Source organism: Emydura macquarii, unplaced genomic scaffold, assembly GCF_026122565.2.
Source record: "Emydura macquarii macquarii isolate MOO-44397 ecotype Brisbane River unplaced genomic scaffold, CSIRO-AGI_Emac_v2 contig_450, whole genome shotgun sequence".
Classification (NCBI taxonomy): Eukaryota; Metazoa; Chordata; order Testudines; family Chelidae; genus Emydura; species Emydura macquarii.
The window spans coordinates 15,334,061-15,360,606 of record NW_027130587.1 but is presented as its reverse complement, the minus strand read 5'-3'; the positions used below and the strand labels follow the sequence as shown (position 1 = coordinate 15,360,606).

The 26,546-nt window shown below is 38.1% G+C and overlaps 1 protein-coding gene across 4 annotated transcripts; it reads left to right on the top strand.

Annotated features, from left to right (window-relative positions):
* On the top strand, positions 1 to 26,546 carry GGNBP2 (gametogenetin binding protein 2). 4 transcript variants are annotated; one of them, XM_067538117.1, is made up of 14 exons: positions 1 to 66; positions 1,668 to 1,798; positions 6,673 to 6,753; positions 8,856 to 9,109; positions 9,928 to 10,026; positions 17,700 to 17,813; positions 20,122 to 20,331; positions 21,363 to 21,537; positions 23,229 to 23,423; positions 24,092 to 24,242; positions 24,460 to 24,585; positions 24,670 to 24,821; positions 25,355 to 25,603; positions 25,900 to 26,546. In XM_067538117.1, exons 2-14 carry the CDS (start codon positions 1,706 to 1,708, stop codon positions 26,101 to 26,103), a joined length of 2,103 nt encoding a protein of 700 aa, XP_067394218.1. In that variant the 5' UTR covers positions 1 to 66; positions 1,668 to 1,705; the 3' UTR covers positions 26,104 to 26,546. The 4 variants fall into 4 exon arrangements, with proteins under 4 accessions (XP_067394218.1, XP_067394217.1, XP_067394219.1 ...); XM_067538116.1 differs by lacking the exon at positions 1 to 66 and adding an exon at positions 138 to 237; XM_067538118.1 differs by lacking the exon at positions 1 to 66 and adding an exon at positions 351 to 503 and having other exon boundaries at positions 20,122 to 20,325.

The following is a 26,546-nucleotide window of genomic DNA, read 5'->3' as shown; positions in this document are numbered from 1 at the left end:
CCTCTTCCCCTCGTGATAGCCGAACCCGGCCGGGGGACTCTGGGGCCTGGAAGGCGGTGGCGGGAGGTAAGGGTCAGGGTCAGCAAGGCCAGGAGGGGCGCGGCCTGGGCGGGCCTTTCCACCGCCCCGGGGCAGGGAGCGCCTCGGCCGCTAGTGGGTAACGGCGCAGGGTCTCCCTTCAGGCAGGGGCGGAAGAGGCGGCCTAGGCCCGGCGAGGCGCGGCCCGGCCCGGCTGAGGTGACACTGCCTGACGACGGCTGAGGGTCTCCTCAGGCGAGGGGCGGGCGGGCAGGCAGGCAGGCGGGCGGGGTTGGGGTGGTGGGGAGCGGTTGGGCCGCGGTCTCTCGCGAGAGGTAGGCGGGGCCGGGGCCGGAGCCTGAGCCTGGCTGAGGGTGCCGCCGCCGCCTGCGGGGACGGCTGTGAGGAGACGCTGTAGCTGGGGCCCGGCCCGTCCTCCGTTGGCTTGTCACAGCGCCTAGGGCGGCGGACTCGCTGAAGAGCCGGTAAAGGTCCCCCCCGGGTGCCTCGGGGCGGGCCTGACAGGGCCTGCGGGAGGAGGGCGCGAGGTGCAGGGGGGGCCGAGGAGGGGGACGGGGACGGCTGGAGGGGAGCGCCCCTCTGTCGGGACGCCGGCCGGCCCGGCTCTGAGCTGCCTTCTCTCCGCCCGGGGCAGGGAGTTGACTGCGCCGGGTGGTTTGGAGCCGCCGGTTCGCGTGGGCCGCGGCCCGCCGCCTCCGCTTCCCGGAGGAAGCGGCGAGGGCAGGGGGCTGCTGGGGCCGGGGTGCGGCGGCGCTGAGCGGAGCCGGCGGGGGCTGTGGCTTCTGCTGGGCCGGTTAAGGGTGCGGGTCCCCCCCACCTCCCGCAGCTCTGGGGCGGGGTCCGCGCTCGCCGGGCCTCCCGGCCGCAGACGCCAGCTCTGTCTCCTCCCGTCCCGAGGCGAGGAGGGAGGCGTCGCACCGGGATCAGAGGCCTGGCGCCTGAGTGAGGGGAAGGGTCCCTGACTCTGTCCCGGCAGCAGAGGGGTCAGTGCCCGGCCCGGGCGGCAGTGGGGTGGCTGGCTAAAGCCCGTGCACCGACGGGGCGGGTTCTCCGGCCGCCTGACAGAAGGGGCTGAGCCCCACCGAGGGATGGGCGGATCCTCCCGCTCCCCTGATGCCGTGTGTGTGTGTGGGGGGGGGGGAGTCGAGGGTTAAGGCCCGTTGACAGCTTGGCAGGATTAGTCTTTCCCCGGCCATAACGATCCCCTGGGAAGGGGGCTGAGTCCTAGTGAGATCTTAGAAATGCCTGGGCAGATTTCCGCGTTCAGCCACAGTGCCTCCCCCTGGTTTGGTTAAACCTCGATAGAGGGTCAGGATTTTATACCTCCCTAGTCCTACTGCCCCCTCCCCCATGCTGTGTCGCATTTCCTAGTCTTTACACCTTAAGTCCCCTCTCTTATCGCTCTGAGTTTCTTCCAGAGCCAGAAACAGTGACCAGACTCCAGGCACTGGGTGTGGGGTGGGCAGAGCGGGTCTGTTGTATTCGTGCATGGAAATCTGAGCTGCTTGGTGTACACTCCAGTGTGTTGAATCAGGCGATATGATAAAGCAGACTCATCCCCCTGCTGGTGAAAGTGTTTTGTAGAACCAGCGCTCTTATTTACCTCTCCGGGGCTTGGCTGTTTGCAGGCTGAAGCTGGGAGGAAGCAGCAATAGCAGCAGCAGAGATGGCGCGGCTGGTTGCAGTTTGCAGAGACGGGGAGGAGGAATTTCCCTTCGAAAAGAGGCAGATCCCCCTCTACATAGATGACACCCTTACAGTGAGTGCCTGCTATACAAGTAACACCTAATCTCCATGCATCTAGTTGTGCACTTAGCAGTTACAACCTAGGCAGATAATATGTTGCAATTCCTAGGCGAGGCCTTTCTCTTTAGACATGCTTCTTAGGCTTCTCCTGTGAGTTCTCCCAATGCCGTAATCTTTGGGAATTGATAACACTTTGAGTCACTTTAATGCAGCAATGCATTTTTCACCAGACTTCTTTAGGAAAAATATAGATGACAAAATCAGAAAATACTTGTGGCCTATTTGGGGCCCATGTATGTACAATTTCCAAAAAGTGGTAGGCATGTATGTATCTCAGTCTACCCAAAAGTAATATAGGATTAATGTATTTGGCCACCCTTTTCATTACCTTAATTTAATGATTCACTAATTATAAGTCACATTTTAAAATAAGTGAGAAGAGGATTAAGTGGGTTGGTGGTAAATTTGGGTTTAAAATAAGACAGTTTAGAGGTGTTAATGTTTAGGTCCTGCATCAAAACATTGTCCTTTGTACAGTTCTCCTTGGAATTGCTTGATAGTTTGGTTGTCCTCTCAATGTACTATTCCAGTGTTCAAAATCTACAGTTGTGATTTTTTTCTTCCATCTGGTGAATGTAGTAAAACTAACAACATAATTTAGGGTGGCTCTATTATTTGGGATCCTCTCTCTGACTTAGTATTTACATGCTTCAATGGAAGGTGCAAGAAATTGCATAATAAAAAACTGTCTCAAAAAATGGCAGTGTCTTCTTAACCTAGCTGGTTAGTATTTGCCGGAACCCTGAAGCATGAAACGTTAGCACAAAAAAATTAAATTAGGGATATCTAATGGAATTGTCTCATCCATATAAATGTACTCTTTTTTAAATCCTATTAAGTTGTTGGCCTTGATATATCTTGAGAGAGTTGATGATGCATGTTAATTATGCATTGTGTAGAATTTCCTTTTATCTATATTAAATTCCTGTTTTTCTATTTTGGTGATTATTCTGGCTTATACTGTGAGAGGGTGAATAGAAGTGCCTGATATACTGTATTTTAGCTATTAATTATTTTGTATACTTCTCCCTCATTTCTCTCTCTGAACTAAATAGTACAGTCTTTTCAATCTCTTCGTATGGAAGGCTCTTCCTGCCGCTAAGCATTTGTTACCTCTCTGTAGACTTCTATTTTTCTCCTATGTCTCTTTTGAAGTACAATGACCAAAACAAAATACAGACTTGCAAAGGAAGTGTTGCTGTCCTGGCCAAGTCACAGTTTGGGCAATTTAAATTTTGCTTACCTAAAATTCCCTCTTATTTCAGTGGGCTGAAATATTTTTCACTTTCTGTCCTAAACTGTTAGTGTTGTTTGATGCCAAACAGACTGTCATTATGCTTTTAAACGAGAGGTAGATTACAGTTGTGATTGAAGAAGTTCTTGTATATAGCTGTAAATTATTTTTGGGTCCTTTTAATTGAAAGGTATTTGTATAAGTACCGTCATTATATAGAGACTCCTCTGGGTCCAGTTCTCATTCTGTTACCACTATTGAATCACACCAAAAAAAAAAAAGATTTTGATATATGCTGGAAGCATCTCTTTAACAGAGTTATGGGAATAGCAGTTGTGTGTCTCCTTGGTTTTTTTTGTCTGAGGTCTTAAGTATCTATAATTAGTCCTCAGATACTTAAGAAAAAGTACTGCATGTTCTACAGTTGACTGCAAAGCTTAGCTCTAGTGCTTTAACTTAATTTTAAATTTAAAAAGTGTCAAAAAAGAATGTTTGTTTGGTATAATAAACAGGCTTGTATTAACCCATTTAAAACTTTCTTAAAAACAAAGATGATTAAGAAGGTCTGCATCTGTGTAAGTCATTATGCAAACTTAAACTCTACGTGAAATTTAGAAACAAGTCATCTAAGTGACCCCAAATTAGTAAATGTGTGTTTTAACTAAAATGTGGTGAAACTTACAGTATCATGTTGGAATAATGATGAAGTGGCATAGAAGTTGCATAGATGCAATATGATATTACCCCTTTATGAACAGTGCACTAGTTTAGGTAACCGTCTGACCTCTCATAAAAAGAAATTGCTGAAAGTTTAAAATATTTTACCTTTTCTGCTTTTGAAAATAACATACTCTATGATTTCTAGAGGGGATTGTGTTTGATTTAGTACTGTGGGGAACTGCTCTTCCATTTTAGTACCTCAGGAACTCACGGTAGTTGCTGTTACTTCTGTCCATAGAATTTCATACAAAAGCTGCCTGAACTGACTTGATCTTTGACAGTTTCACTCTCCTGTTCAGGAGCCTTTGAGGGCATCCTCTGATGTTGGTGTGGAAAACAGGCCAATAAGTAATTTCTTTCTTTACTAGTAGCAGTAGATCATGCTGGTACTCTTGTACATAGCACATTCCCAATAGGAGTATCATAACACTGACAATGATGCTCAGTTTCAGGCTGATGGTAGGGATTGTTATGTGCAGCATGTTTGCACACCAGGTGTGGCATTAATTTGCAGAGGGTATGGGAGTGTAGGGAACAATTACTTATATTCCAGTAGCATTTACAGGCCTTAATCAGATTGGCCCACTGTGCCAGGCACTATACAAACATACAGTAAATGTAGGAAACCCACAGTCCTGCACCAAAAATTGCCATGTTGCTGCTCACAAAGTGTTATGGCCCACAGAGGCATGGAAATTGAGAACAAAGGAGGGACCAAAAAAAAAAAAAGTAGAAATTGTTAATGGTACAAGGTAAAAAACCAGAATCCCTAAAGAATAGAACGAAGCATTAGTTTTCTAATGCTAGCACATATTAGAATGGGACAAAGGTCCTTTCTAGGCTGGGAGAACAGATGTGGGGGAAGCAGGAGTGGAATGAGAATCTCAGAAAATTGCTCCTTTCCTTTCTAGCCAGTTAAAGAAAGGGGGCAAAGGAGCTTGTGAGGAGGAAAATGGAAGCAACTACTTCATTTTTAGAGTTGACATGTAAGTTCAGCTAGTCCAATTTAAAGGGACTGTAACAATGTAACAGAAATCTTAAAAAAAAAATTCCACACCTTAGCTTATTGAAACTGAATTTTAGAAATAATTTTGGCTTCTATGCATTTCTCTGTTTGGAAAATGAAAATCAGTTAAGCAAATTTCATTTTTTTTTCTAGTCTGTCTTTCTCTGCCTCTCCATGGTGCAGTGCAAATGCAAACAGTGAAGCAGGTTACTTGTTTAAAAATTGTTTCCATTGTATAGAAACTTCCTTATTTTAAATAAAATCTAAGTTTGAGACTGAATTTGAAGTGACTTGGGCCCTGATTCCATAAAGAGCTCTCTGTAGGCTGATCCTCACTTACTTTGGTGGGGTTCTGTGCAGGCACAAGCATCCATCTACCTGGAGACAGTCTCAATATCAGGGCTTTAGTCCTTTCAGTGATAGTTAGCTGTGTTGGTATGTGGAGATCCCCATCCTCTGCAGGTTTGTTAAATGAAATGAAAACCCATAGGTAATAAGAGGAAGAAATTATCTGTTGTGATTTGGTAAGCTACTAGAGTAAGAGTGGAATTGTAACATGTTACGTTGCGTTATTTAAATTAAAGGTACACAAAACTTGGACTGCCTGCAAATGATTAAGTTTTCAGCATCTACTCTACTATCTGTAGTACAGTGTTGGCTTTTTGGGTGCAAAATAGTGTTGTGTGGCTGTCCATAAGCAAATGGCACATAAGTGAAAACCACATCACCTTATTTTTCCATCTTTTGGCTTCCATGCTGCATGGCAAGTAATCGTGCAAGAAATAGCATGAAATATTGTACCAATTATCACACAGCTCTGTGGGTTTAACCTCCTGCTTTAGCTGCAATTCTCAAGTGGTTCAAAGTCATCCAAAGCAGTGTAAATGCCTTTGGAATACTTCGTTAAATTAATATGTTCTTAAAATTGATGCTTTGCAAGAATAGACTGTGAAGTGATTAAATTGTCATATATGTACTTCTATAATTTTTTTCTGTAGTTGAACCATTGGATCACTGAGTATCCTAATGCAGTGGGTTCTGAACCAGGGGTACACAGTTCTCAACCTGGGGGGTACACAGACGTCTTCCTGGGGTTACATCAACTCATCTATGTATTTGCCTAGTTTTACAATAGGCTACATAAAAAGCACTAATGAAGTCAGTACAAACTAAAATTTCATGCAGACGATGAAACCTTATTTATAACATTCTGTATATTATACACTGAAATGTAAATACAATATTTATGTATATTCCAACTGATTTATGTTATAATTATGGTAAAATGAGAAAATAATCAATTTTTCAGTAATAGTGTGCTGACACTTTTGTATTTTTGTCTGATTTTGTAAGCAAGTAGTTTTTAAGCGAGGTGAAGCTTGGGGGTACGCAAGACAAATCAGGCCCCTGAAAAGGGTACAATAGTTTGGAAAGGTTAAGAGCCACTGCTCTAATGCCTTGCAATAAAATGTTTTTATTTAAAAAAAATTGAAATAGTGCTTCAAGTATGGTAGATCATATTAATAATATAAATACAGTAGAACCTCAGAGTTATGAGCACCAGATTTACGAACTGACTAGTCAACCACAAACCTTATTTTGAACCGGAAGTGTGTAGTCAGGCAGCAGCAGAGACAAGAAAAAAGCAAAAGCTGAATGTTTTGGTGGCAATTCTAATACTTCTATATGGAGTATTCTAATATTTAAGGTGTCCAATATTGTAATGTGAAAAGAATGAGGATTCAACAGGCAACTACATTGTTTGTTTGTGTTCTTTTTTTGTTTTTTTTTAACAGGAAGTAGAATGAAGTCAGGTCTGGATTATGTGTGACGTTTTTGTTTTAAGAGCTTATTTTTTCTTGTTTAGATGGTGATGGAATTTCCCGATAATGTGCTAAACCTTGATGGACATCAGAATAATGGTGCACAATTAAAGCAGTTTATTCAGGTAAAATGCAATTCTTAACTTCCTGTCAGTTTAAAATAATCAATTTGCCAGATTTTATTTGCTCTGGTTACTTGCCTTATGGTGCTCACTTCTTCAAAGGTTTATCACTGACCATATTGATAAAATACATTGCTAGCTAAATGTGCAGTGAAATGCCTCTTAGGCACTGGCACCAAAAGACACTGGATATGTTACTCATCTGCCCCATTGCAATTGTTGCTCCTTTATGTACACTCTGTTCTTTCCCAAGATGAAGTACCATGCTATTTAAAACTGAACTTTTAGTAAAGTGGCATCTGATTGTCAGTGTGCATTTGTATATTATACTTTACAGAAATTGAGATTTCTATTTCAATCCATTATTTGATTTCAGGATGCTGTTAATTTGTTTGTTTAATTATAAATAAATTTGTCACTTCTGAATATCAGGTACCTGCAATTAGTTCCAAGGCAGAGGTGAATGCAGTAATTTATAGTATAGTTGCTAGTGGGATTCTAAAAAGCAAGTTTGTGGTTCCCACAATTCTTGGTGTGGAAAACTGTATGTTAGCGAAATTGACTTTGTGTGTGTGTGTGTGTGGTGGGGGGGGGGGGGTGAGGGAGGGAGACATCCTGTCTCTCCCTCTTACTCTACCTCCTTTAAGCTTGGGTTGTCAGCGGTAGACAAAGTGTAGTTTCTTGCATTTTTGTCCTTTAGTTTTAACTGCAGTATTTGAGACACAGATGCTGTATGCAAAGCATTTCTGTGCAGGATAATTGCACTGTTTCTGCCACTGCTAGTGCTCTTAGCTAAGTATCGGAAAGAGAAGAGTTGTGGCACAGCACCATCACTGCCAGATTATTTTATTTATCACTGACATTTTGGTGATAACTTTGTTGGTATCTCCATTAAAGACTTCTATCTGTCTGCATCTATTACTTTTGTTTCAAGTAACAATTTAAGATTAGTAAACATAGCATTTTAAAAATGCTTCCCTTCCCCCCCACCGCCCACCCAATTTGTGCTTTGATATCACTTTGTTTGGTCGGTTTCACTATCTCCCATATGTACTCACTTCCCCTTCCTGGAATGTGTGGGTCTGTCATACAGCAAGAGAGAAACATGGGTTTGATTTGTTTTTTTTTTTAAATGTTTTTTTTGACAGAGGACTTAAACAGGTGTTGAGGCTCCTGAAACTATATAAATTTAAAGAGACTCAACTTCTAATTAATGTTAAGCAAAGTCAGAAAGTTTTATCCCACATTCAATAAATGATCATTAAGCAAGATATTTGTTTCCAAAAAATGGTGCATACTCTTCACTTAGGTTATTAGCCTTGTAATATGAAATTGCATGTAGCTTTTAAGAAAAAATATCCTTAGTATCCTGAATTCTGAATAGGAGGACTTCAAATCTCAACACTTTCCCCATAAGTGAAAATCACTAGCCAGAACTCAAGAAACCAGAGAATACCTGTGTGGTTCAAAACTAATGTACACTCTTTCAATGTAAATACTAAGAAGTCAAATAGTAAATTATAACTTGTTGGTTTAAAGTTGTTTTGCAGGCCTCACTCCAGGCTGATGTAATAGTTCTGCAATGAGACAGATCTTTTGCCAATCCAGATTTCTCTTCTCCCCTTTTCTAATCCTCCTCCTCCTCCACCCCCCCCCCCAAAAAAAAATATTTTTTTTTTATAGAGGAATGGGTCTTTCTTTGGAAATAAGTCTAGGTGAATATGTGAGTTCTCCTTTTCTTGCAGTAGTAATATCTCTTGGCAGAAAAGTGTAGGGAGGGAGAAAGAGGGGGAATTGCCTACTTTTTTTTCCCCAAGGCTGGGCCATAAGACTTAAAGCAGTGCTGTTGGTGACAGAAGTTGCATCTATGGCAATAAAAGGCATGCTTCTAGTCACATGTTGCTTCAGGCTTTTCTGGGTTATTGCCCAAAATGATATTTAATTTGCGAATAGTGAGCTGGTGACCTGAAATTTTGGGCGCTGCAGACAGTATCCACTAAGGTATTTTGAATGGAGAGCTCTGTGAAAGTATAGAGCCCTATAATACACAACTAAAAAAAATCAACCCTTTAGAAATCTTCATTCATTGCATCTTTCTCTCTCAGCGACATAGTATGCTTAAACAGCAGGATCTAAATATTGCCATGATGGTGACATCGCGTGAAGTCTTGAGTGCACTTTCTCAGCTTGTCCCATGTGTTGGCTGTCGTCGTAGTGTGGAACGTCTGTTTTCCCAGCTTGTTGAGTCTGGAAATCCAGCCCTTGAGCCCCTTACAGTAGGGCCCAAGGGAGTCCTTTCTGTAACTCGAAGCTGTATGACTGATGCAAAGAAGCTTTATACTCTCTTTTACGTGCATGGGTAAGTGAAACTTCTTGGTGGTGTATCAAAACGCAAACACTCATTGTTTCCTTGGCCTCTCCTTAAAGAAGTAAAGCTAATTTCTGCGTGTGTGTGTGTTTTGCCTAGTTTTCTTAGTGCAAACACTAAAGTATTGACACTGTAGTTAACTCTAAAGCAAAGCTGAACTGGAAATTGTGTGATCTGCTAAGCTATTAAAATTTAAACTAACTAATCTTTCAGATGACAGGTTGAATTTGTTGCTCTTTGCAATTGGGAAAAAGATTCAGGATTAGTATTAAGATTCTTAGCCAATGGCTTTCAGATGGCCATATGTGACTCTTGTTGGCATGTCTGTGTGCTTGGAATAGAGTAGGATTTTCCTTTTTCTCTTGATCGTAAACATTAAAACAAATGACAGTTTCTTGCTATTTTATACTACAGTAAGTTTGGGGGTGAGGTGAGAGGAAGGAATCCTTTAGTGCAGGAAAGGTTGAACTCAAAAAACTAAATGTTCTACGTCCTCTATCCATAAAGACGTAGGGAAACCTGGGATTGCACATTGGACTGTGATTCATATTGCTTGCTAGAATGGTTGGTTGGGAAAATACTTACTGCCCTCCTCTCCCTTACCTGAAGGAAACATTGTATAGGCAAAGGTAATAATGAAAGCAGGAAGAAGAAAAGCTTAGAGTTAATGAGTGGCACAGTATTTATATCTCTGATAGTGTCTGTAATAGTTGGTCTTCATTTAATTTTTGCTGGATAATGTTGTAAGTATTTGTTTGCAAAATTGTAACTTTAATTTTAAAAGTAATTTCTTAAATGTTTTTACATAGGTCCAAATTAAACGATATGATAGATGCAATTCCAAAAAGTAAGAAGAACAAAAGATGTCAATTGCACTCCCTAGACACACACAAGCCAAAACCTTTGGGGTAAGTTAAATGAACTTGGATACTATGTCAGTTAAGTGTGTTGTGTACATTAAAATCTAAAAATGTTCAAAGAAGAAAATTATACATGAGTATTTTTTCACACTTTATCATGAAGAGTTACTGTCGGTATGTTAATCTACATTTTGTAGGCAGAGAGGTTGGGAGGCCAGCACTATACAGTATGGAACTGCATACATCTTTAATAAGTCCAAAACCCTTTTAGCAGCCTAGCAAAAGCAAAATTTTATCGTTATAAAACTATTTTGAAGGTCATAATTCACAGTTATAACTTCATGACTGAACTTTGAGAGAAGAAATCTTCACCAAAAAAATCTGATTTGAAGACTTGTTTTCTGATAAACTTTAGCCCAATCTATATTGGCTTTCAAACTGTATTTTTAAAAGCATGGTTTTTAAACTAGCATTGTGGATGGAACTAAATTACAATGTGCAACTGTTGTTAAATATAGTTGGAAAGCCAGCATAAAGGAACACTTGCAGAGAATACAGCAAAGTATCTTTCACTTAAACAGTGAAACTTCTAGCCCCCTTACACTATTACTGTTATCTTTGCAAGTCAATTTACTTAGGGTTTTTTTACTCTGCTGCCAAATTGAAATTATTGTACAACGATGTGAACCTCGTTATGTTAAATGAATTTTAATTTGAAACCCAGGTATGTTCACTTACCCAGTCTTCTTAAGCACTTCTGAAAAATCCAACCAGTGCATGTACATCTTAAACCTAGTGATATTTTTGTTAGTTTGAAAAAAAATTCATAATGGATTTAGTCAACATTTTTTTAATTTGACCAACAATTTTTTGCTGTTTTTGACCATCTTGTGTAGTGGGGATCACTTTTTTTGGTTATCTTGACAAAAATGTGTATAATTATGAAAAATGTGAGAAAATCCCCTTGTTTACCAGGTCTTTTCTAGGAATAGCACTATAAGCTCTTTGAAGCAGGGGTTGTGATTGTCTTTTATTCGTAAAGAGTTTACATAATGGGGCCCCAGACTTTTAAGCACTACTGTAATTTAAAAGTTAAGTAAGTATATATGCGAATAGGTAACTGTTCTACAGAACATTCAGATACTTGTTTTCTACTGTCCTGCAATTCTGAGCTAAAAGAGTTAGTTTGTATTGCTGGCAGCTAGTGTATGGGATACAGCTAGTGTATTGGATACTCTGATAGCTTTTTTTTTTGGATTGTAATATTTGTTTAAAGTAAAGCAAAAGTCAGTTTAGTTCAGTAAACTCTGTATTTTTGGGCAAGACTACTTGCCACAAAATTTCAAAATTCAAAATATGGGAGTAGCAACATGCAGAATAGCAGTTTTATCCTGCTTCCCCATGTCAAATTCTGCAAGTATTTTAGTTGGGGTGTGGAATTATTGCAGATTTTTACTGCCTCCACTCTTAAATATGATGTCAATAACTAACAAAAGAGCAAAGACAAACCATTTTGAGTGGCTCCTTTGGTTGTCAAAGTCCCTGTGGCCAAGTAGCTCTTAAATAGAGAGAAAGTATTTCAAGTCAAACATGACCACTGAATCTTTTTCTTAATAAACAAATAGGCCTAACTTAGTCTCCAAGCCCCTGGTCAAAACTCCTGTGTTTGTTTATGCATATTAGTAGCCTTGATTCTCTTAACATAGTCATACTGAATTTCTATCCCTTTTTTATCATGGCTGTTTGCTAGATATGACATCTTTATGTGGGTGGATTTTTTTGACTTCATGGAAAGAATTGAAGAAAGATTTAAAAAAACAAACAAACCCCCAAACAAAACCCCAGTTCTTTGGGGGGAAAAAATCATGGTATTAGCATTACAGTTGCAAACCTCCATTCTGTCAGCTCTGTTTATATGATGTCTCTCTTCCTCATACTCTCTGTCTGTCTGGTCTGTTTAGATTAATATCTTCAGGGCAGGGACTGTCATTATTTTTGTACAGTAACTAGCACTGCGTGGCCTCATTCTTGGGCAGCCCTTAGGCACTGCTGATGATACAAAAGATAATGTGTAATAAAGCTAAATTAGAGCAGTTTTCCTGTTATATAATGGTGTTTGTAGAACCTTTCTGAAAGTATGCAAGATTAATTGAATGAAATGCATCATTTTATGAATAAACATGTACAGAATTGAATACATGGTATGGTAGTATAAATAAGCTCAAGTCTGGTTAACTGTGTCATGTATTCCAGGTGTGGTGGCATAATATTTCACTCCATTTGAATCGTGCAGAACTTTAAGTATTAAAAATCCCAAACTTTCATTTGTTCCCTGTACCATCATAGGAGTGTACACATTTCAAAATATAGTTGTTTTAGCTGTAAAATCTACTAGTTGAGAGCTGTTTTGACATCTTGCCTTTCATGTTATCTTGCTTGTTTCCATATTTTGCTTGGTGTGCTTTTGTTTTTAATAACAAACAATTCAAGCAAATAAATAAGATGTACCAAATCTCTAGTTAGGTGGGATTTATTTTGCAAAGTTGAATGGTGTAATTACAGGAATTGAAAGGATGTATATATAACTAAGCCCTGGTCTACACTTGACATGTCAATATAACTGTCGATTATCCACACCCCCGAACGATGCAGTTATATCGACTAAATTCCCGATGTAGACAGCGTTATGTCCATGGGATGTCTTCTCCCATTGACATAACTCCTGGCTCTCTGAGAAGTGGAGAACCTGCACTCAGAGGAGAAACTCCCCTGTTGGTGTGGGCATCTTCACTAAGCGCTACAGTGATGCAGCTGCAATACTGTTAAGTGTAGACAAGCCCTTAATTAGTGAAAGAGAAATTCTTTGAAAATTTTGTGATCAGAAATATAAGACTAAAGTGAAACAAAGATTCAGTATAGTCAATGCTAGAGTTGCAGAACATACCCTTTCAGAATACTGAATCGTGTTACCAAGGAAAAGTGGAGTGCATATGTGTTTATAAATGTTCATGGGGCTCTTAAGAAATTACTCAGTTTTAGCTTCAAAAGTCAAAACCAAAGCATGAACTTGTGTGCTCTCTTCTGGTTTTGGAGACAATAGCTGGAACATCAGAATGTGTAGAAAGCTTGGAATTACTTAAAGTGAAAGTTGCTGAAACTATCTGGAGCCTGCATCCCAATCAAAGGGAAAAAAATCATAAAGAAGGGTTGCAGATCAAACTGGATGAACAAGCCTCTCAAACAGGTTGAGAGAGAGCAGAATGCCTGATAGGAATGGAAGAAGGGATGGATCAGCAAGGAAAGCTATCTTGTGGAGGTCAGGAAGTGCATGGGAAAAGTGAGACCTGCCAAAAGCCAAGCAGAGCTGGACATTGCAAAGGAAATCAAAACCAGTAGTAAAAGGTTCTTTATATAAATAAAAAGAAAACAAGGAAAGAAGTGGGACTGCTAAACACGGAGGGTGGGGTGGAGATTAAAGATAATCTAGGTATGGCCCAACACTTAAATGAGTACTTCTATTAAATTCTGAGGCAATGAGGTACCTGGGGGCAGTGGAAGGAGAGGTAATGTGAACAAGGATATGGGAGTAGAAATTGCTACAGCCAGGATGGAAGCTAAACTCAAACATCTTAATGGACCCAAATTGGGTTGCCCAGATAATCCATCCATGGATATTAAGGGAACTGGCACATGAAATGGCAAGCCCGATAGCAATGATTTTGAATGAATTAGTAAATTCTGGGATCATATCCTGTGACTGGAGAATGGTACTTACGTTTAAGAAGGGGGGAGAAAAAAATAATCTGGGAAATTTACAGGCCCATTAGCTTGACTTCAACTATATGCAAGAACAAATTTTGAAAGAGAGAATAACCAAACACATGGAAGTAAACAGTAATCGGAATAAAATATAGTTTTACCAAAGGTAAATCATGCCAGACCATCCTGATCTTTTTATTTGAGAAGATAACCAATTTACTTAAACAAAGGAGATGCAGTAGATCTAATCTGCCTGTATTTCAGTAAAGCATTTGATACAATTCTACACTGGAAATTAGTAGTTGAACTAGAAAAGTTGAGGATTAATATGAAACTCAAAAGATGGGTAAGGAACTGATTAAAGGGAATCAACAACAGGTCCCGCTGAAAGGTGAACTGTCAGGCTGAAGGGATGTTACTAGTGGAGTTCCTCAAGTATCAGTTTTGGAACCAGTCTTAACATTTTCATTAATGACATAGGCATAAAAAGAGGGAGGCTAATAAAATTTGCAGATGACACAAAGTAGGGAGATATTCTGGTTCTCTGTAAGGACAGTGTCATTCAAGAACATATGGATGACCTTGAAAACTGGAGTAACAGAAAGGGGATGAAATGTAATAGTGCAAAGTCATGCACTTATGTACTAACAACAAGAATTTTTGCTGTAACTTGGGGACTTACCAGTTGAAATTGATAGAGGAGGAGAAAGACCTGGATGTATTGGTTGCTGACGGGATAACTGAGCAACCCAGTCCCAGTGTGATGCAGCTGTGAAAAAGGCTAATGCAATTGTAGGATGCATCAGGTGAGGTATTTCCTGTAGGGATAGGGAATAGTTATTGCCATTTTGCAAAACATTGGTGAGACCTCATTTGGAATACTGTGTGCAGTTCTGGTTCCCCATGTTTGACAGATGAATTCAAACTGGAAAATGCAGAGAAGGGCTAGTAGGATGATTAGGGGAATGGACAACCTGCCTTACTAGGGGGGAGACAAGGAGCATGGCTGGTTTAGTCTAACCAAATGATGGCTGGGATTGCTTTTTCTAAATACATCAGAAGGATAAACAGCCGAGAAGGAAAGGAGCTATTTAAGTTAAGGGCCAATGTTGGCACAAGAACAAATGAATACAAACTGGCCATTAACAAGTTTAGGCTTGAAATTAGACAAAGGTTTCTAACCATCAGAGGAGTGAAGTTCTGGAGTAGCCTTCCAAGAGGACTAGTGGTGGGCAAAAAACATAACTTTTTTCAAGACTAAACTTGATAAGTTCATGGAGGGGATGGTATGATGCAGTTGCCTACAATGACGTGGCTCATGTGCAACTGCTGTTGGAGAATATCTGGTGGCTAGAGAAGGGATGGGGAAAGCTCTGAATTCCTAGAGAATTTTGTCCCAGGTTTCTGGTTGCTGGGTCTTGCCCATACACTCAGGGTCTAACTAATCACCTTATTTGAGGTCAAGAAGAAGTTTTCCTTTTGTCAGACTGGCAGAGACCCTGGGTTTTTTTACCTTTCTCTACACTGTGGAAGCTTGCTGGTTTGAACTAGAGTAAATGGTGGACTCTTTTTGTAACTGGATGTCTAAATCATGATTTGAGGATTTCATTAACTCAGCCAGAGGTTAGGAGTCTATTACAGGAGTAGTTGAGTGAGGTTCTGAGAGCTGCGATGTGCCAGGAGGTCAGACTTTTTATGATCATGATGATTTCTTCTGGTCTTATAAAATCTATGAGAATGTTGTCCGTCATTGGTATGTATGGGAACCTAGCCAGTCTCAGTTGTGTTCTGCCTTTACCAGAGTAAACAACATGTCAGAGGTTGATCATAAGTTTCAGATTGTAGGACAAACTTTTTTTTACACAGACTTGTTTTTCATTTTTTTATGTCTATTCTCTGAGAAGCTGGGTGGGAGAAGGGAAATAAAATTGATACTTGTTTTATTTACTCATTGTGTCTTGAACATGAGAGAATAGTTCCATTATTTCCATCTCTGACCAGATTAAATAATTCAATGAAGATAAATATAATTAGTAGTACGTATGGTTTTGTTGTATAAGCAGAAGTATAAAAGATAGGTTAATATAGCAAATCCAAGGGAATATGAAAACTTTAATCTTTTGCACATTGATTTCTGTAAAATGAATCTTCAAAAGCAGCTTTTTCTCTAATACATGAATACATATCTTATTCTCAGGTTGAGTCAGACCTAAGAGGATTATGAAACTGAGTGGTTCGTACCTGAACATATGTAGGCCATTTAAATTACATGGCTTGCAGTTTGCTTAAAATATACTGCTCAGTATTGTACAGCATATGCTATCAGTGTTGCTATCAACCCAATTAAAACTGCAGTTTTGAATGAAGACAGATGTATTAATAACCTAAATTTGAGAAGGTGGGATCGAATTTACATCTCTTCCAGAATAAGTAGTTGTTAATGATCTTTAAAGTAACTTCTGACTTTTTTCTTTTCTTTGCAAGAAGCCTTGGATTTAAATAAGATAATCACAGCTTTGCATGATGCATGTTCTACATACAATTTAATTTGGTGTATTAATTAGTTTTCAGTAACATACTAAAGTTGTAGCTACATAATTACAAGTAACCAACTACTATGCTTATTGGCTGACAATCTAGGAGCCTATAACATTTATTGAATTGTAAAAGGTATATCATTACTGTGTCCCCTTTGGGCTCAGAAGATAACTATTTAGAATCCTCTTCCAGTCTTCAGGCTTATTTACACTTGGAAATTTACCACAATAACTGTTCTAAAATAGTTATTTTTGGCTTAAGCCGCTGAGGGGACACTTGTAGGCCTGGTCTACACCTAAAACTTAGGTCGACCTAGCTGCATCTCTCAGGGCTATGAAAAAATGTCATGTCCTGTGCGACATGTTAAGTAGACGGAAGATTTTTTCCATTGACCTAATTACCTCCCCTCAAGAGGGTGGATTTACTACAGTGACAGAAAATCCCTCCCATTGTCATCGTAAGTGTCTGCACTTCAGTGGCATAGCTGCTGCTGTAGTGCTTGTGTAGTGTAGATGTACTGTTATTCTGAAGTAAACATGTCCTTTTCTGATTAAGCTTAATCCTCTTTGTCTGTAAGAGTGTTATTGTTGGAATTTATACAGAAATAACTATTCAAAAATAATTGTTCCCAAATAGCTATTTTGGTAAACTTTCAAGAGTCAGCAAGCCCTTGAGTAAACGTGAATTGCTTTTCAAAAGTTTCTTCTATGCCATACAACTGCTGACTATATCAGTAAATGTATGACATTTAAGATAACTGAAATACTGTGTTTTGGCTTTGAACCTGAAGGAAAATTGTGTTTATCTGCATGTTGATAATGGTGGTGAAACATGTCTTAATTTCAAATTGCGAACTAAATATCAGTTTGCTGGAAATAAAGATTTGTAGATACTTTTGCTGTAAATTAATACTTGATTTTTAGGGAAAAATGTTACCTATAACTTATCATTGAGATCATGATTTCAGATTTTTGACTGCAGACAACAAATTCCATTTGATAGTGTCACTAATTATGTGGAAGAATAATTTTTCTGGGAGGTGCCATGCTATCTTATATCTTGGAATATATAGGATTCAAACTAAATTAGCTAACTAGGATTTTGATAGCATGTTTCAGGAAAACATTTTAGTTTTCTCTAGACATTATATAGCTGTAACTCTTTTTTAATACTATGCTACAGTGAAGGGAGCAATAGCACACTCAGTACAGAGAAATTAGGTGCAGATAAGAAAAATAGTGAAGACAACAGGAAGGAGAGCAAATGTAGGATCACTTTCAACTATGGACCTTTCCAGGGAGCTGCCAGGTAAAATAACTTAAAAAAAAAAAAAATCCACTACTGCTTTGCTTTCTATCTTTCACTGTCAAAAGAAACTAATATGTAGGGTTTTTTTTATTGGTATATTATGTTTCTTTCTGCAGGGGTTGTTGGATGGATGTGTGGGAACTCATGTCCCAAGAATGCAGGGATGAAGTAGTTTTAATTGATTCCAGTTGTCTTTTAGAAACATTAGAAACATACCTGCGGAAACATAGGTAAGTTAAGGGAATTAAATGTTCTTTTTACTTGATTCCCTACATACTGGGGATTCTCTCATGAAATAAAGTGTATAAAGAATACAGTTTGAAGTGAAAGGTAAATTGAAAAGGTCTCTCTTAAGCTCTGACAATTTTTATAGAGTTTTGCAATATTTGATGAGACACCATAGATGAGTGTTCCTATTCTTTGGTTGCTTGTTAGTGTTATCAGTCATAGCAGGAGAAATGTAGACCCCTGAGATCAGGCCTTCCCTTACATCTATTTACGTTTTCCAGATAGTATGACACTGTAATGTAATTCTAGCTACACACTCCCTTGGGATGTGAAATACATTCTTTTTTTTGTTTCCTTTCCCATTTAATAAAGATTGTAACTTATTTTTAACTATTAAACTATCACATGGCAGCTATTAAAAAAATATCAGACACAGTTGACTTATCTGAGGCATCAGCATTTGATTGGATGTAAACTATCCTCAAAAGAGAATTTAAGAATCAAATTCCATGTTTACACACCCTATACCTCTTTTTATTGAGATTGATTAAAAATTTAAGAGTACAAGCAGTACTTCCAAAACTGGTGACCTGAGAGAATATTAGATTCCTTACAGTGGCTACATTAATGTGCTATAATTGACCTTTTTAACTAGCTCCTGTAACTTAGTCTTACAATTTAATTGAAATGTAGTAACAAGGCAATACCCTGGATAGAACTTCAGACCATTATTTTAACTTTCCAGATTGAGTGCATTTGAAACAAAACAATGGTAAAAGTTTCTCAATACTGTTTCCTACCATTTTCTTAAAAGAGCAGGTAAAAATCAACCATGTTTAACAATCAAAATATGTTTATTTTTTGTATATGAAAGTAATAAAAACAGTATTCCCAGTCTTCTTTGGCATTTTAGGACCTTTATACCATATTAAAGTTTGTAAAAAGTGTTTAGTTTACCCTTTGCATTAGAAAAATATACAAAGGAATTATTTCCTAAATTTTGCAATTTCTTTACTTTTTTTACATATACTTCTGTTGTTAGAATCCAATTTATCTGTTGATCAGCAGGTTAATTATTATTGAAGTGTATTTCTAAAATGATGTGTACATAATAGTGAAATGGATGTGTTCAATAACTCATTTTGCTATAATATAAGAGCAGTTAAACAAACTCAGGAATTACTTTCCATTTTAGAATGAACAGTCTTAATTTGGAATTGCTGTTTGCTTTATACTTGCACCTTACACTTTTAAAATAACAATGAGAACAAAACCAGTGGAAGCAAGGGAGTTCAGTTAGGGTTGCTATAGTATGTACATTATTTATAAAGTTCTTAATGATTGTTTGTTTGGCACCATTATCTGTAGGGCCCAGGAAAATATAAGACAGTGTTTTGTTTTTTGTTATTCTGGTCACTGTAGCAGTTGGTGAGTGTGTACTAAATCACAACTGCTCATGCATGGTAGCTATCTTACCAAATGAAATTTGTCTTATAACAATCCCAAAGGCACCAATCTGCTTTGAGACAAGGAAACCTTAAAAATCATAGGAATATAGTGTTAGATAAAACTAATCAAACATTTGTCTGTCACAAACAACTAAAATCTTTTACAAAATTCAAAAAAGTTTTCAGTTGGCAGTATGCCTAATATGTTACTGGACCCTGGATTAATATTTCTATTTTCCATCACTTCACCACATAAAAAATAGGATATAAATGGCCAACTGCTTAGCAATGTGAAATGTGGTTGACTTATTCAGATTGATTGAGCGGGTCTTCACTTCCGCTCAATCGATCCAGAAGTTGATTCAATAAAACCACCTCCAAAAAAAGCGTAGCACTGCGTCGACAGGTATGCATTTCCTGATGGCACACAGAATAGAATTTAGGAAGTCGACATCAGATATACAAATTACTCTGTGTAATTTGCATAACTCCTGTCGACTGCCACCAAATTTCCCAGTAAGTATAAACCAGGCCTCTATAATGGACAATATAGGATAATGTGTCCATAGAGAAAGTTGTTACCTAATGTTACCAGTTAATGGGTGGCTTATGCCCTGAAGTATGAACATTCATATTATAGGATACACTTGATCTTTCCCACATAAGCCAAGAAGTGTTTGGATGTTATCCATGTAAATTTTTTTACTTTTGTTTGAAATATCTTAACTTTACAGTGATCTTGTTTAATAAATGCCACATGCACTGTTACATTCCTAAATAACTCTTATAATTGTATTAAACTATGTTCTAAATAGTTACTTCAATAAGAATTTTCACTTCTACTGTTTTTATTTTAATATAGGTTTTGTACTGACTGCAAAAATAAAGTGCTTCGGGCATACAATATTCTCATTGGTGAGCTAGACTGCAGCAAAGAAAAGGGCTATTGTGCTGCACTTTATGAGGGTTTGCGATGTTGTCCACATGAACGTCATATACATGTATGCTGTGAAACCGACTTCATTGCGCACCTATTGGGTCGAGCTGAACCAGAGTTCGCAGGAGGGTATGAGTATGTAATTTGCTAGAGTGGGCTATCTAGCGCTTTGCTTCTTTATTTTATTTCTAAACATATGTTGCAAGAGTGATGATATTTTCTACCTCTCTGCTGCGTAATAGATTTTTAGATGTAACCATTTGTATTTGATGTATACCTTCATGATGATGATTCAAAGCAATGAACATTTCATTAGCCACTTGGCTCATTTAAATCTACAAGCGAAATTGTTAAATGCCTTGAAATTCATTTGTTCACTTGTTAGGGCTGCCTTGCTTTCCCATTGAAGTGTTCAAGATATGTGAAATAGAAAGGGAGTTCTTAATAAAAGTTTTACTGAGTAATTTTATATATAAAATCCATAATTTAAAAATTAATTTAGCCACAGAAGAATGTTGTTACAAATACTTGTTCTTAATAGGTAATGGTTATAAACTGGTATTGGGATAGTTGCTTTATTGCAAGGTAGGTAATTCATAAACTTGTATTCACCTTTTTTGAAAGATGTAATAAACATTTTGCTCCCTACCTTGTCTCTGTTACAAAGTTGCAACTAAAATTTTCTCTAGACTATAAAGTAGATAGACAATGAAATCCTGGAAAAATCAAATGCTTGACTGTGCCCTACTGACATTCAGAATGATAACAAAACTCTTGCAATTCTCTCCACCGGTAAAAACCAGGTACCGGTGGAATAACTCCCTCAAAAGCCACAGGATGGAAGAGACAATGTAGCCTTAAGGTGCTGTGCACAGATGAACATGTCATGAGTTGATGATGCAGCTTCAGATTTTTGTTCTGGTCCCTTCTATTTTGCATTTGCATGCAGCACAACAGAATTATATACAATCATTACTGTGATTATGCAAATGTCTCTTCAGATTGTTCTCTCTTCTATAGAAATGCTCACATTCAACTGCCTTAAATGTACAGTAAATAGATTTCTGTTGACTTTCTTAATTAAAGGAATATTTTAATGCTGTGCATATCCTGTACATCAATACATTGTTAATATTCCAAACCAACTAAGTATAATCTTGTTCCAGACGAAGGGAAAGGCATGCTAAGACAATAGACATAGCCCAAGAAGAGGTTTTGACCTGCCTGGGTATTCATCTTTATGAAAGACTACACCGAATCTGGCAAAAGCTACGGGCTGAAGAACAAACATGGCAGATGCTTTTTTACCTTGGTGTTGATGCTTTACGCAAGAGTTTTGAGGTAAAAATGGGTGGCTATTTAAAGTCTTATGACTGAGCAGTTAAAGGTTTATTACGTTAATTATTAACTTAGAAAAATTATCTAATTCTTCACCGTTCATGATGATTGTTTTCATTCTGACCTGAAATCCAGCTTGGACAATGGGAGAGAAACACCCCATTAGTTTATATTCCAGTCCAGTGCTGTCATACACTGGACTCTCCACAGTGAACGGGGTCACAGGGACACGGTAAAATCTTGTCTATGCTACAGGTTTTAGCCATGCTGGAATAAGGTTACATTACTTGGTTTTATGTATGGTGAAGAATTGGAAGAATGGGGAAGCCTTTGAATTACAAGTGCTATAGCAAAATGCCTAAATTCAAACTGAACTATGGTCACTAGAAACTTCCAAGCACTTGAGGGAGGGAAAAATCTACAGTACCTAAATTTTGGGCAGAACCTTATCTGAGTGTCTTTTTAACATTCACTCACTTGTGATCTCATGCATCCTTCTGTGCCTTTGACACTAAAATTCCAATATTTTAATTGGAATAGTTCTATCTTCCCCAACATATATATTATATGGTTTGTTTTATGTTGGTTCTTTTTCATAATGACTGTTCTGTGTCTAAAATCTTTGAAACAAAATTAAGGAAAAAAAGTAAAATCCAGTTTGGGCAAAGTTATAACCAGATTAAGGCTCAACTTGTTCCCCGTTTATAACCTTACAAAGCATTTTTTGTTGTTGCTATAGACGTGGCTCTAAATTACTAGTGACTCGTGTTTCCAATTCCATATTGAGGGAGTTGCTTTAAAAACCACAGCTGTATTGAGGGAGCCTGATTTCTAGTCATAACGTGACATGTTTTTATACTGAGAAACCTAAAACCTCTGTTTTCCAATATGTTAAAATACACTGTTTAAAATTAAATCTGTCTAAGGGCAAGTTATACCAGTATAAAATAGGATGTAAATATAAACCATAGTTTAGTGTAGTCAGATTGGTATAATTCCCCAAAGTTTGTGTTGCTTTCGAAGTGGCTTAAGCTAAACCAGGAAAAGCCACTCTTACTCGAAGATGTGTGCCCACATAGGGAGTTATGTTTGTTTAACTTCCCCTGTTGGCAAGCCCTCACTGTGATAGTCTTAACTCTAAACACATTGCTGAAGATTCTGATGTTTTTTTAAGGGCTTAGATTTCTCATCTTTGCTGATGCTCCAGGTAGCTGTACCCATGTGAACACTGCTACATTTTTTTTATCTATGTTGCTAATAGTCACTTAGTTATTTGAATAGAACATTTTCCAAATCAATTTTCTTGCTTTACTCTTTTACTTGTTATTTTGGACAGGGAAAATTAATGAATTCTGTTTCACAAATGCTTATATTTTCAGGTTTCCAATGCTGTAATGTTAAGTTTAAGGTTTTTTCCACTTAAATTTTTTGAAAGAATTTAATAAAATTTATACTGATGCATTTTTATTCGTTAGTATTATAGGAGCATCCTTCCCAAAAATCTAAATTTGGAGCTACATTTCAATTGACAATTTTCCTTAACCATTGGGAGTGATAGTGCTATGATTGACTCATCAGAGGCACTTTGAACAAACATATCAATATGCCTTTTTTACTGCCCTTTCTATTTCATAAATGGAAAAGCCTGAGTTTAGCTTTAACTTCTTTAAGCAGACTTTGAATTTTAATAACAGATGGCTGTGGAAAAAGTGCAGGGTATCAGTCGATTGGAACAACTCTGTGAAGAGTTTTCGGAAGAGGAAAGAGTACGAGAACTTAAACAAGAGAAGAAGCGTCAAAAACGGAAGAACAGGCGGAAAAATAAGTGTGTGTGCGAGATTCCTGCTCCCTTACAGGCAACAGAAGAGAAAGAAATAAGTCAGGAGAAGGTAAATATTGCTGATCAATTGGTTTAACTGTGTGTTGCTATTGAAGAACTGATTTTGAATTAATAACATTCTGCGTTCTTGTGCTCATCACATTGTTTGACGCTACAGTGGTCTTTATTTTTTGTATTGGTAGCAGCTATCTTTTTTAGCATCTCTAATGAAACTTGATACCTCTTTAGAACAGTTTTGCCTTCTTGTAAAGGCTGAGGGACTGTAAGATTGCTGTGTAGACGCTCGGGTCCAAGCACTGGGGCTACAGTTTTATAGCCCTGCAGCCGGAGCCCTGCAAGCCCAAGTCAGCTGACCTAGGCCAGCCATGGGTGTTTAATTGCAGTGCAGACATACCCTAAAGTACTCTTCCTTATAGTGGCTTTAAGACCTGTGCTGCTGAATCTAGTTATCAGTCAATGTAAGTTCTTTTCATTGATTGGGGAAGGGTTCTCTATGGCCACATCCTGAGGCAGGAAGGATGTGTCTTATTTAGGGTTGATATTTTTGCTTTCTGAAGTGGTACAAGCAAAGTGATGTTAACAGCCTTCTCTGACAATAGTAGTTTCTTTGATGGTAGGGCTATCCCTTTTAGGGATTTAAAGAAAATAAAAATAGACTGACATCATTAGCTGGCTGTTGTTTCAACACTTGCATACGTTTCTTGGTTTTGTTTTAAGGAAAACTCAGACTTCACGGAAAATAGTTGCAAAGCCTGTGGTAATACAGAAGATACTAACAGTTGTGTAGAAGTAATTGTTACCAATGAAAGCACTTCATGTACCTGTCCTAGTAGTGGCACTCTGTTGGGTTCACCTAAAATAAAGAAAGGTATGATAAATTTATTTTTCATAATGGTTTATTCTGAAAACATTTAATGTCGGGTGAGGGAAGATATTTGTAGATACTCTTTTTTTTTTAAAAAATTAGTTGGAAGAGGTAAGAAAATACTAATTAAAAATATTTAAGAGCTGCTTGTTTGTAGAGGCCTAACTGAAGAGTCTATAACTTCTGCTATAGATTACAGTAACTTCTCATTTCATCTCAGGTTTATCTCCACATTGTAATGGTAGTGATTGCGGCTATTCATCTAGCATGGAGGGCAGTGAAACGGGATCTCGGGAGGGTTCAGATGTAGCCTGCACTGAAGGCATTTGTAACCATGACGAAAATGGTAGGTTCAGCAAGAACTTAATGTTAACATTTATCTTAGTGTATAGAAATCGCATTTGATAGAGGAAATCCACTGTTTTCACAGGTGACGAATCATGTGTCCATCGCTGTGATGATAAAGAGGAGGATGGGGATAGTTGTGTGGAATGTTGGGCTAATTCTGAAGAGAATAACACAAAAGCCAAAAACAAAAAAAAGAAAAAGAAAAGCAAAACTTTGAAGTGTGAGAATGAGCATGTAAGGACAACTGCTTACTTTAGAATGCTAACTTAGTTATGCATGTATTGTAAAATATTTATAACAGCTTACCCAGTTTGGATTGTCGCTAATGCTATAATGATGTGGGGCTTTTCATTTTCCCCCTGCCCTTTCCTTTAAAAAAAAAAAATCTTTGTTTGAAGCAAGTATCGGATTAAGTCCTGGAAAAAGATTCTCTTTATTCATCAGCTACCTATACACTTTAGAAGTGCATTTTACCTTTATGCCCTCTCCTCTTCCTGTATAGCTCATAATCTCCATGGTTCCTTAGTAGTATTTGGGTGAAGGCAATCAACTAGCATGCTAAATCCCCATTTCCAGTCATATTCAGTGTTTGAACTGGTCATCTTTACCTCCTTTCTAACTATTGCTTTGTGAAATTGTTTTTTTTGTGAGGAAATATCGTGTGGTGTCTTTACCAAATCTTACTATCCCAATATTGAAATCAACTCAGTATTACAGGTTTAAAAAAAGTCTTCCAGTAATTCATTGTAAATTATCTTAACTCTTAGATTCAGAAACTGGGAAGTTGTATTGCAGATCCGAGTAACTGTGAGACCTCAGGAAATATTGTGCACACAGAATTTCACCGTGACAAGACCAAAGAGACAGACGCTGAAAGCTGCTGTAACTCAGAAAAAAACGGGCAGCAGCTGCCTTGGTTTGAGCACAGGAAAAATGTGTCACAATTTGCAGAATTGACGGAAACATCACTTGCTCCTGATTCTGGAAAAGGTGCCAAGAGCTTAGTGGAACTCCTTGTAAGTAACAATCTATTTGAAGGCATAGGTTCGTAGCCTGCTGCTTTGAATCTTTGAGGTTTAGGGATAGATTCTGGGGAATTCACAATCTGTATGTGGTATATTAAGACCTGGTACAGTGAAGAGGTAATTGAAAGTGCATGGTGTTTTGTGTTGCCCATTGAGATGTTGGTGAGGCAGCCTTATAGGAGACTTGTAATTCTAATTTTTGAGTAAGAATTGAGTCAGTGGAATAATAGTGTTAGAATGGCAACCTTGAGAATGTTTGTGTGTTAACTACTTTTTTTCCTTTGTAGGATGAATCTGAATGCACTTCTGATGAGGAAATCTTTATTTCACAAGATGAAATACAGTCATTTATGGCAAACAACAAGTCTTTTTACAGCAATAGAGAACAATACCGACAGCATCTGAAGGAGAAATTTAATAAATACTGCCGCTTAAATGATCACAAGAGGCCAATTTGTAGTGGTTGGTTGACAACGGCTGGAGCGAACTAAATACAATAAAATAGCTCTGTCTTTCATTGAAATCTTCAAGATGACTACTGCGCCTTCTCTTTCAAAAACTTAATTTAGTGACATGGCAAAATTTTATCTTAAAATCAATGTGATTCTTTTTTCTTTTTCTTTTTTGGTGGGGAGATTGGTGGAGGTGATTTCATTAATTTTGATCTTTTTTCAGGCTTGTATCTTTAGTTGAGTAGCTGTGCAAGCCTCTCTTATAATTTATGCCATCTCTTTTCATTAAATGTTTGTTTCTCTTACTGTGAGACTTACAAAAAGCAACCTAGTGGCAAAGTAATGTTGTACTTATAATTCTGTACAGAATGACAATGAGCTGAATATAAGATTTTACAAATAGACATCCATTTGCAAAATGTTTTGGATGTAATATGTTAAAGCGCAATGTGCAAAATTTAAATAAAGAATATTTATTAATA